At 45.0% G+C, this 12,157-nt stretch overlaps 1 protein-coding gene across 1 annotated transcript; it reads left to right on the top strand.

Annotated features, from left to right (window-relative positions):
* The first annotated feature begins 10,238 nt into the window (after nucleotides 1-10,238).
* On the top strand, nucleotides 10,239-11,812 carry LOC123136630 (uncharacterized). Its single transcript, XM_044556056.1, has 3 exons — nucleotides 10,239-10,544; nucleotides 10,835-11,028; nucleotides 11,511-11,812. Exons 1-3 carry the CDS (start codon nucleotides 10,413-10,415, stop codon nucleotides 11,626-11,628), a joined length of 444 nt encoding a protein of 147 aa, XP_044411991.1. The 5' UTR covers nucleotides 10,239-10,412; the 3' UTR covers nucleotides 11,629-11,812.
* Nucleotides 11,813-12,157: the final 345 nt, after the last annotated feature.

The following is a 12,157-nucleotide window of genomic DNA, read 5'->3' as shown; positions in this document are numbered from 1 at the left end:
AAGGCTTGAGAAGCGTCATGAGGTTGGTGGGTGGGCCAAACAAAAACACACATGGGCACTAGCAGAGCGTCTGATTTTCATCCATCAACGACGTGCATGCGATAGGCCCAACACTTGGCAGGTCGGTCGTTGTAAATCATTTACATTTTTCTTAGGGATGACCACTATGACTGTTGGAAATATAAGCAATTTACCGAGTGATTTTATTAACAGAAATACTAGATAAAGCATGACTAGTGTAGCAGTGATAAAACAAGCCATGCAATTTGATAAAGAGAAGGTAAACATCATCCGCATGTATGAACTTGAGGTAAACATATCTAGAACAGTCACTAGATGAAGTTGTTTATACGACATAGAGCCTAACATACATAGGACAGAAACTAGAGCTAAGAACTGTAACAGGACTTCTAACAGAAAGGAGAAGAACACGTACGGCACAGCAGCAGCAGAAGCGCTGGACTTGGGGTCGGTGTCCTCGCCTGCCATGCCGTCGAGGAGGTCGTGGACGTCGGGGAAGAAGTCGTCGTCGGGGAAGTAGTCGTCGGCGACCGGATCGTCCGTGATGAAGAAGCTAGTAGTCGCGCTGAGCGCTTCCCAAAAACCCTATCACCCTTCTCCCGTACAGGACTCAAAAGGTGCGGTCTCAGAGGCCTACTGTCCCGACGTGCGGTGCACGCCGCAAGCCGGGATGAGGAAGATGGACAGCAGCGCAGAGATTGGAACTGTGTGGCGAGAGGAAGAGGGCCTTCTGATGTGTCTCTCTGGAGAGGAGCGACCTCTCTTATATAGGCACAGGAGAAGGATGCGAACAGGCTACGACGGGAGGTGAAGCAACGGAGGGAGGCGAAGTGAACAGGCAGCACGCGAAGGGTGCGCCGTTCGTATTAATTATCCACTACCGCAAAAAGCTTTTCAGCTCCCAAGTGACCTTTCGTATCCCCGTAGTGCGTGGCAAAAATTAGACATCGGCTCAGCTCATTCCCGCAACCCGCGGCGCGTCGTGACGAGGCGTGGCGTGGCGTGGCGCGGCGAGGCGGGCGGCGGAGGAGGAGCACGCGTGGATGTCCCTCGTGTTCTCATGCTCATACAAGTAGAGAAAGAACCTCCCTTATAAGGAGGTCCAACTCCCACTCAACTAGCAATGTGGGACTAAACATTAGTAGTATCCCTTGCCTTGCACAAATGGGCTAAGTGGGCCTCTAGAATTTATTAGGAATTTCTGAAATAGTTATTGGGCTGCCCAAATAGACTAAATTCCAGCAATCCCCCACCAGATCCCAGAGGCACACAGAAATTTGCCTTTGGTTCCAAAACACTGTTTTATATACCGGTACTGCAGTGAAGACTGTTAAGTTGAACTTCCACCTAGAACTCTATGCTACACTAGTAAGCAACTTGAACAGTGGACTGGGCCTTGAACTGCAAGTTTTCTGCGAATCTAGCTTCACATAAAGCCTTGACCGATACGTGGCTACCGTGGGTCTTCCTCGCGGGTGGAGCTTATGCGTCATACTCCGTGACCTTTCATGAGTTTACTAGAGAGAACCCTACTCTCATAGATTGCGATGTTTGACAATCAGACTCATATAGGTGTGTTCTTCAAAAGATGTTCTGCAGGATAACATCTCTGCTTCAAAGAGCCACTTAGAACACATTAAGATATACATCAACCTGCCATGCAGATTAGGAGAGTATTGCATCTTCATGGAGTGGTATTTTTAATAGTAAGGGTACTCTCCTCCCAGTTGACCAACAGCTTGTCTTCCACATCTAATTCACGGGATCTCCGATCACAAAGAATAGGTTACCATAGTGAACAACTCATATTGTGGGTCTCATACCCATCTCCCTCGATGCATTATCTATCACATTACGTGATAGACCCTTAGTGAAAGGATCTGCCAGATTTTTAGACGTTTGGATATAATCCAATGCAATAACTCCGGAGTTTCTCATTTTCCTGACAGACTTTAACCTTCTCTGAACGTGTCTTGATGACTTCATGTTATCCTTAGAGCTGTTCACTTTCGTGATCACAGTTTGATTGTCACAGTTCATAAGGATACCCGGTACAGGTTTCTCAACTACCGGCAAGTCATTCAAGAGTCGGCGAAGCCAATCTGCTTCGACCGTAGCTGTATCTAGTGTTGTGAGTTTTGCTTCCATAGTTGACCTCGTTAAGATGGTTTGCTAGTAAGACTTCCAAGAAACAGCGCCACCTCCATGAGTGAACACATATCCGCTCGTGGCCTTTATCTCATCAGCATCTGAGATCCAGTTTGCGTCACTATACCCTTCAAGCACCTTTGGGTGCCCAGCGTAGTGAATTCCATAATTTATAGTGCCTTTCAAATAACGCAAAACTCTCTCTAGAGCTTTCCAATGCACATCTCCCGGTTTTGAGACAAACCGGCTCAGCTTGCTAACAGCAAAAGAGATGTCAGGTCTTGTAGCACTGGCTAAGTACATAAGCGAGCCAATAATCTGAGAATACTTCAATTGATCTCTAGCAATTCTTCGATTCTTTCGAAGCAGCACGCTAGCATCATATGGTGTTGGAGAGGGCTTGCAGTCACTATAGCCAAAGCGACTCAAGATCTTATCCACATAGTGAGATTGAAGCAATGTAATCCCACCATCATCATCTCTCAACAACTTGATGTTCAGAATGACATCAGCCACTCCTAAATCCTTCATCTCAAAACAGCGAGATAGGAAATCCTTGACCTCCTTAATAACATTCAGATTTGTTCCGAAAGTCAGTATGTCATCAACATACAAGCAAAGCATAACTCCCTCGCCCCCACCATGGTGATAGTACACACATTTGTCAGCTTCGTTAACAACAAAGCCTGCAGCTGTTAAAGTTCTTTCGAACTTCCCATGCCACTGTTTGGGTGCTTGCTTGAGTCCATACAAAGACTTCAGCAACTTGCACACTTTCCCTTCCTGACCATATATTACAAACCCATTTGGTTGTTCCATATAAATTTCCTCATCCAACTCTCCATTTAGGAAAGCAGTCTTAACATCCATTTGATGAACGAGAAGACCATGTGAGGTAGCTAGTGAAAGTAGAAGTCGAATAGTGGTCAGTCGAGTCACAGGTGAGTAAGTATCAAAGAAATCTTCACCTTCCTTTTGGGTATAACCCTTAGCCACAAGCCGAGCCTTGTACTTCTCAATAGTACCATCAGGCCTAAGCTTCTTCTTCTTGAATACCCATTTGCATCCTATAGGTTTGCACCCATAAGGACGATCAGTTATCTCCCAAGTTTCATTCGCCGAGATGGAATCCATCTTGCTACGAACTGCTTCCTTCCATTAGTCAGCATCTTCAGATGCATAGGCCTCTGAAATAGAACTGGGAGTGTCATCTATGAGATACACAAGAAAATCATCACCAAAAGACTTTGCAGTCCTCTGTCTCTTGCTCCTAGTAGGAACTTCATTGTTCTCCTCCACAGGACTTTCAAAGTGTTCCATCGAAATGGCAGGTTCGGTAATTGTAACTGGTTCCTGATTCGATGAACTAGGCATCTCCTGATTAGATGAGGTAGCCATATCCTTCATGGGAAAAATATCTTCAAAGAAAGTTGCATCATTCGACTCCATGATCGTACCGACATGCAAGTCAGATACCTCAGATTTTACAACCAAGAATCTATAGCCTATGCTATGAAAAGCATATCCCAGGAAAACACAATCCACAGTTTTTGGTCCCAGCTTCCGCTTCTTTGGGATTGGCACATTGACTTTCGCCAAACAACCCCAGGTTCGCAGATAAGAGAGCTTTAACCTTTTCTTCTCCCATTCCTTAAATGGAGTTATCTCTTTGTTCTTTGTGGGAACTCGATTTAGGACATGACATGCTGTCAATATCGCCTCCCCCCACCATGCCTTGGAGAGACCCGATGTGTCTAACATGGCGTTAACCAAATCAGTCAGAGTACGGTTCTTTCTTTCGGCCACCCCATTTGACTGAGGTGAGTAGGGAGGCGTCCTCTCATGGATTATACCATGTTCCGCACAAAAAGCATCAAATTCATTAGAAAAATACTCTCCACCACGGTCGGACCTAAGCCTCTTGATTTTCCGATCAAGTTGGTTTTCCACTTCAGCTTTATAGATCTTGAAAAAATTCAAAGCCTCATCCTTAGATTTCAGAAGATACACACAACAGTATCTAGTGGAGTCGTCAATTAACGTCATGAAATATTTCTTTCCACCTTTTGTCAAAACACCATTCATTTCACATAGATCTGTATGTATAAGTTCTAGTGGTGCAAGATTTCTCGTCTCCGCAGTCATGTGAGACTTACGAGGTTGCTTAGCTTGCACACACACTTGACACTTAGATCCCTTAACGGTGGTGAAACTAGGGGTTAAGTTCAACTTCGCTAGTCGCGACATGCAACCAAAGTTAACATGACAAAGTCGTGAATGCCACACATTTGATTCACTATTGTTGCAAATATGATTAACAACTTTATTGCAAACGTTTGATAAAGATAAACGAAACATGCCTCCTGACTCATAGCCTTTACCAACAAAGGTTTCATACTTGGATATTACAAATTTATTCGACTCAAAGACAAGCTTGTAGCCATCTCTACACAGAAGAGATCCGCTAATAAGATTTTTATTGACGGAGGGGACATAATGCACGTTCTTCAGCCGCACGATCTTCCCCGAAGTAAACTTCAGATTGACCGTGCCAACACCACGAATAGAAGCACTTGAACCGTTGCCCATCAGCACGGTTGAAGTCCCTGCGGTCTGATAAGACAAAAACATGGAAATATCACCGCATACATGCACATTAGCACCCGTGTCAATCAACCAATCAGGAGAATGACATACTGAAAGAATAGTGGGAAATATACCATACCCAGCATCCTTCATGTCAGTGTCTCCAATGACAACATTAGCGGTCTTGCCGCCTTTCCCAGGATGACGCTTGTCATAGCGATTAGGGCAACTAGGAGCCCAATGATCAGGATCTCCACACACATGACAAGCACCTTTCTTCTTGCCATTCTTCTTCTTGAAGTTCGTGTGTTGCACAGCCTTGTTCTTCCCATCAAACTTTGCTTTACCATCAAACTTGCCCTTGTTCTTGAACTTGTGGGGCTGAAAGTTCTGCTTTTGTACCACATTGGCACTAGATCCTCCCTCAATACCTCGAGCACGTGTGTCCTTTGCTCTCGCCTTTTCTTCCACATCAAGAGTGCCAATGAGATCCGGAACGGAAAACTCCTGTCTCTTATGCTTCAGTAAGGTAGCAAAGTTCCTCCACGAAGGAGGAAGCTTAGTGATGATACCCCCGGCAACAAACTTGTCCGGTAGGATACAATTGAAGTGCTCAAGTTCTCTAGCAAATGACTGTATCTCGTGAGCCTGCTCAACCACGGAGCGCTCTTCAGTCATCCTGTAATCATAGAATTGCTCCATGATGTATAGCTCAGTGCCGGCATCCGAGACCCCAAACTTGGCCTCGAGTGCGTCCCACATATCTTTTCCATTATCAATTGACGCATAAGCATCAACTATGTTCTCTCCAAGAACACTCAAGAGAGCAGCCTTAAACAAGGTATCTATTTTCTGAAAAGCTTGTGCCTGTTGGGCATCTTGCTCTCCTTCAGGTTTGCCAAGAGTGGCGTCATAGCAACTCATGGTTTGAAACCATAAGACTGCTCTCACGCGCCACCTCTTATAGTGGATACCCTCAAACATAGGAGGTCTCATGGAAGCAGCAAAACCACTTGGGGTAAATTGCCTATAATAAGGTTTTTGGATTGTTGGAAATATGAGCAATTTACCGAGTGATTTTATTAACAGAAATACTAGATAAAGCATGACTAGTGTAGCAGTGATAAAACAAGCCATGCAATTTGATAAAGAGAAGGTAAACATCATCCGCATATATGAACTTGAGGTAAACATATCTAGAACAGTCACTAGATGAAGTTGTTTATACGACATAGAGCCTAACATACGTAGGACAGAAACTAGAGCTAAGAACTGTAATAGGACTTCTAACAGAAAGGAGAAGAACACGTACGGCACAGCAGCAGCAGAAGCGCTGGACTTGGGGTCGGTGTCCTCGCCTGCCATGTCGTCGAGGAGGTCGTGGACGTCGGGGAAGAAGTCGTCATCGGGGAAGTAGTCGTCGGCGACCGGATCGTCCATGATGAAGAAGCCAGTAGTCGCGCTGAGCGCTCCCCAAAAACCTTATCACCCTTCTCCCGTACAGGACTCAAAAGGTGCGGTCTCGGAGGCCTACCGTCCTGACGTGCGGTGCACGCCGCAAGTCGGGATGAGGAAGATGGACAGCAGCGCAGAGATTGAAACTGTGTGGCGAGAGGAAGAGGGCCTTCTGATGTGTCTCTCTGGAGAGGAGCGACCTCTCTTATATAGGCACAGGAGAGGGATGCGAACAGGCTGCGACGGGCGGTGAAGCAACGGAGGGAGGCGAAGTGAACAGGCAGCACGTGAAGGGTGCGCCGTTCGTATTAATTATCCACTACCGCAAAAAGCTTTTCAGCTCCCAAGTGACCTTTCGCATACTCGTAGTGCGTGGCAAAAATTAGACATCGGCTCGGCTCATTCCCGCAACCCGTGGCGCGGTGCGGCGCGGCGCAGTGGGCGGCGAAGGAGGAGCGCGCGTGGATGTCCCTCTTGTTCTCATGCTCATACAAGTAGGGAAAGAACCTTCCTTATAAGGAGGTCCAACTCCCACTCAACTAGCAATGTGGGACTAAACATTAGTAGTATCCCTTGCCTTGCACAAATGGGCTAAGTGGGCCTCTAGGATTTATTAGGAATTTCTGAAATAGTTATTGGGCTGCCCAAATAGACTAAATTCCAGCAATGACTAGCTTTATTTAGATTAAACAATCAGGACATCATCTACTAGTTTAGCTATGAGGAAGCATGGTGATTCCTCCGTCCAACAACTTGAAGTCTTATTACAATAACAAAAATAAGCTAGCACATGTGCTTGGTTAGCGAACGTATAACAATGTGTAAAATTACCTTCCCTATCAATGCACTAATATACACACATTCCACAAAGATCGTTGAAGCAGCATCCCACCATCGGGATTGACCGACGTAGAAGTCTATGATGTTTAGGCCATGTTTATTTGGACTTATGCTTAAGCTTCTGCAGCCTTTTCAGTTTTGCTTAAAGTCAAAAAACTCCTAAATAAAGGCTTTTGGCCTCGGTTTTTTGGCTTATAAATCAATATTATTATATGATGGTATAAGCCAAAAGCCAAAGCTGAAAACATCTAAATAGGAGCCTTTTTCGCTTTTTAGTCCAAGTGAAAAAACGTAAAAGCTGAAACATAAGCCCAAACAAATAGGGCCTTAGACGGTCCGACCCGGCTTTCATTCTATGAACGCGCAAGCTGTTTGCAAAACTTAGCACATCCGCAACATAAGGAGCATGGACACATTGAGACACTAAAAAATATCCTTTAGAAAACAGAAATGTAAAATGGCGACCGTTCGCCAGGGGGACTAAACCCAACGAACGCCCTCCCTGCTGTCGCACGAATCTCAAAGCAAAACCGGCGCCATGTAGGATGGCCGGAGTGGTTTGTTGTGCAGCAGCTTCCGACAAACACATGATTTAATTCTTTCCAAAAATGCGCTAGACGAGGGGATCGAACCCCGCGACCTCCTATGTATGCCCGAACGCCCATAGCCACAGGGCTAGGAGTGCCATTTGCGAACCACTTGTGTTTAAAATGCCACATGCATTTTTCAATCCCAAAAATCTAGTTTTATTTCATTTCCTCACATGATAGTTTTATTTTTTTTTGGCATGGCATTTTTTTAAGAAGATGGCATTTGTATTGATGAGAGATGCATTTTTATTTTTAATGGCATGAATGTTTTACTTTCTAAGCGCATGCCATTTTCATAAAAATGGTATTTTATTATTATTAAGAGATGAGAATTTTATATTAAGAGGTGTCATTTTTTACTATTAAGAGATGCCATTTTTATATTAAGAGATTCATTTTTTACTATTAAGAGGTGGCATTTTTATATTAAAAGATGTCACTTTTTGTTTGTTAAGAGACAACATTTTTATTTGAAGAGATGGCATTTTTAATGTTAAGAGATGTCATTTTATATTTTTTTAAATAAGAGATGTTATTTTTATGTTAAGATATGGCATTTTTATTATTAAAGAGATGCCATTTTTTATTTACGTCCTTTGAAAACCATTTACCTTTCGAATTTTCTCCCATGCTCGGTGAATGGCCTGCCGGGGAGGCCAATCTTGCCATGCGAGGGCTTCAGGCAAGGGGATCAGTTGTCCCCTATGCTCTTCATCATTTGCATGGAACCCCTGCTTGCCCTCTTCCATTATGCGACGGACAAAGGTTTACTGGCTCCCCTTACTCGCTCCGGTCTACGGCAGCGGATTTTGATGTATGCCGATGATGTGGTCGTGTTCTTCAAGCCAAACGAGATTGAGACTCGCACTTGTGGGGCAATTTTGGAGCTTTTTGGATGTGCTTCCGGTTTGGTGGCTAACATGAGCAAAAGAACACTCGTGCCCATTCGATGCTCTCCGGAGGAGATGTAGGAGGTTTTAGATCGCATGGGTTGCCCCACCTCCCAGTTCCCATGTCAGTATCTTGGGTTGCCTCTGACGCTTAGGAAGCCAAGTGCCACGCAACTTCAGTACCTGGTGGATCGGGCTGCCGACGCGTTGCCACTTTGGAAGGCATCTTTGCTTCCAAAGAGTGGCTGCTTGCTCCTCATTTTATCTACCTTAAGTGCTATCCCCGTCCACTCAATGATGGCGCTAGATCTGCCGGCAAAAATGCTTTCGGCAGTTGCAAAGATCTGCAGGAGATTTTTGTGGTGTGGACACAAAGACGCCAGAGGAGGCAACTGCGCGATTTCTTGGGATGCAGTTTTGCCGTCCGAAGTGGGCAGGTGGACTGGGAATTCCTAATTTTCAGTGGATGAATAAAGCGTTAAGGGCTCGATGGCCTTGGTTGCAGAAAATTGACAAGGACAGGGCGTGGTCAGAATTTCGTATCAAGGTTCCTCCTGAGGCGCTAGCATTGTTCCACGCGGCCACACACACAACGGTGGGCAACGGCAAATCCACGCTCTTTTGGGAGGATCGATGGCTCAACGGATCGCAGGCGTCTGAAATTGCGCCGCTGGTCTACAACAGGATACCGCCAGGATCAAGCGATCTCTACTCGTCTCTGACGCCTTGCTCGACAACAGCTGGGCATGGCTGATTGGCCCGAGCATGACCCCGGATACGCTATGGCAATTCCTTGATTTATGGCAGCATGTTGCGGAGGTGCCGGTGACAGATCACGAGCCGGATGTGGTGAGGTGGAGTTGGGAGAAAGATGGGCATTACTCCGCTAGTTCTGCTTACGCGGCGGGATCATGGGGTTACAGACAGATCCTACGGCGGATTTCACCTGGGGCTCCAAGGCCCCTCTTTGATGTCAGTTCTTTGCGTGGCTGGCCTTTCGGAATCGCTGCCGGACCTCCGATCGCTTGGCCAGACGTGGTCTACCGCATCAGGATTCGTGCCCTCTTTGCGGCCAATGTGAGGAATCGATCCAACGCCTGATGATTGGTTGTGTATTTGCGAGACAGATTTGGCATTGGGTGGGCCAGATCACTCGCAGGGCGGAGTTTGAGCCTCTCGGTGACGAGGACATCTACGCATGGAGTGAGGTAGAATGTGCATGACCAGGATCGAAAAGCCACGAGGGCCAAATGCCTCCTCACTATGTGGATGATTTGGAAGCATAGGAATGACGTCGTGTTCAACGGCGTGTCCCCCTTGGTGGCTCTGACGATGAGTCGGATCAAGGAAGAGGGACGGCTGTGGGCCATGGCGGGCATGATGAAACGTAATGCTTGGGGTTTTGAGGTAGAGAGAGTAGCGTGGGAAGATGTAACATAATACACTAGTCTGTGTGGGTGGTGCCAGCTTTGGCCGGCATGTAAATAAGCTTGTAAAACTTTGGGAAGTCTTCCCCCTCCTCTTTAATGGATGATATGCCTCTCGTGCATATTCGAGAAATTTTTTCTCCCATAGAAGGAGTACATGTGATATTTTTTTCCACAGTATATTGGAACTAGAGTTTGGGCCTTGTATGGGCCAGCACCACAAGATTTTTGGTTTGAGGGAAGCCAGCGCTACAAGTTTTGTGTTGGTGGTGGAGTCGGAAACCGGCCGAAGCTTGTAGTTGGCCCGTCGCCTCCTTGCCACAGATATCGTGCACGGTCTGAACGAGGCAAGCAGCATAGAAAGCGAAACAAGGCCAGTCGAACCCTAGATTCCGCCGCCGCCGCCACCGCCGCCACCGCCGCCGCCACCAATAAGCCCGAGCGTGTATAACGTGATGGCGCTGCGATCGCTTATTCGAAAGATGCCGGCCGTTGGTCTCAGATCGACGCCGATGCCCCCCCGTATGGGGCCCGTCCACGCGCTCTCGACGGCGGCTGGTTCTCGGATTATGTCCGATGGTGCTCCCGTAAGTAAACTACCTCACTGGTTTTTCTTATTTGATTTGATTTGTTGCAAACCAACTTAGATCTGATCCCCTTTGTTTTTTCCGTTTCACCCAATTTAAAACAACAAATCAAGGAAATATGTTCGATAAGAATTATTCGTTATTGAAGTCGCTAGGTACTTACTCCACCTTTTTGGAATTTGTTGGATCTTCATCCTGAGCGTAACAGATTACTGGCATGCATTATCTTTTCACTTTAGATCTAGCATTTTTTTTCTAATGTTTGCACATGCGCCTTCTTTCGAATTTAGGGAATAAATGGCCGAGCGAAGATTTATTCCGAAGATGAGATAGCTGAACGACGGGAGGCAATAAAACGCCTGCACGCGGAGATCGAGAAGGACCGTGCGGTGTCTGAAAGGTATCTAGCTGAGCACAGGAATGTAATGGAGATGCTGGAACAACAGAGTGCTGCAGGAGAAGCTGCCTATAATGCAGCTATGAGGTACATCGTTTGAAACAAAGTCTTACCATATCACATACTCTTTTCATTGCCAAGTTTTATTCTCAACTGTATAAGGTGTCATATCGCAAAGTGGTATATAGAGTTGATCCAGTATGAATAAGCTCCACTTTTTATATTTATGAAATGGTTTGTTGATACCGAATCACTTATTCAAATAAATATCCTATTAGTTCATCACCTCATGGGTCTTACCAGAATTGCAGTTTCACCGGACACAGAAAAATGTATGTTCTCGTGTTAGGTCTTCCAAGCCGTTATTGAAACTTTAAGCTGTTTTGTCTCATATTGGCAACCCAGATATATTCACTTGCCTCATGGGGATCTTATTTGAGAATACAGTATGATTGTATGCTATCCGGTACCTAGCTTTATTTTTACATGGTATTTCTATTCTTATTTAAATTTAAAAAGAAAATCTATTTATTCAGGCTTGTCTAATATGGGTGCTCTTAAATGTGTAGGGATATTAGTGAAGCCCGTGTAAGTTGTATGAAAACACTGAAGAACGTGGCTACGGCATGCGATGTTGTTGCGGTTGCCTGCCCTATGCTGATTGTCCTTATGATGATCACTACATAGTAACTTACTGTATGTTTGTTCGGTGCTATCATCGAACTACCTCCCTTCTTATTTATTAGGCCTGCATGTATACCTAGATTAATATCCCAAATGATAGGGATTTGCTCTTCTAGAATGCATATATGTCAGAGTGTTGAATGCAGTAAAGTATAATGGTCTACAACATATTTTTCTTTTTCTTAAATCCAAATAAGAAATGCACCAAAATCCAGTCTTACAGCAAATCCAAAAAAAAGTCAGAATTTTGGGACAGAGGGAGTACTTTTTAGGTGGTATATGCACTATTCTTTTTAATATAAAATAAAAATATACAAAAATTATGCTCGCTTGCGATTTTTTTAGTTTATCTTTGAAATATTTTAGATATGAACATATTTAGAATGATAAAATAGTATATATACTAGTGGATATTCGTTTTGGAGCCCAGGCTCAGATGCACCTGAAATCTTTTCCGTCGGTACATCATTTAGATCTGTGCCTGGGTGTGTATTCATCTATGTATTGGAGAAGTATGGTTAGTAGTAAAATA

This window comes from Triticum aestivum, chromosome 6B (assembly GCF_018294505.1).
Source record: "Triticum aestivum cultivar Chinese Spring chromosome 6B, IWGSC CS RefSeq v2.1, whole genome shotgun sequence".
Taxonomy (NCBI): domain Eukaryota; kingdom Viridiplantae; phylum Streptophyta; class Magnoliopsida; order Poales; family Poaceae; genus Triticum; species Triticum aestivum.
Note: the sequence above shows the minus strand (reverse complement) of the source record. Positions and strands in the feature narration are given on the sequence as shown.

Bases quoted from the DNA above. Each gene is read 5' to 3' on its own strand.
- LOC123136630 (XM_044556056.1), top strand. From the start codon at position 10,413: ATGGCGCTGCGATCGCTTATTCGAAAGATGCCGGCCGTTGGTCTCAGA. The intron at 10,545-10,834 runs GTAAGTAAACTA...TTTCGAATTTAG, and splicing joins TTATGTCCGATGGTGCTCCC to GGAATAAATGGCCGAGCGAA. The intron at 11,029-11,510 runs GTACATCGTTTG...TTAAATGTGTAG, and splicing joins GCCTATAATGCAGCTATGAG to GGATATTAGTGAAGCCCGTG.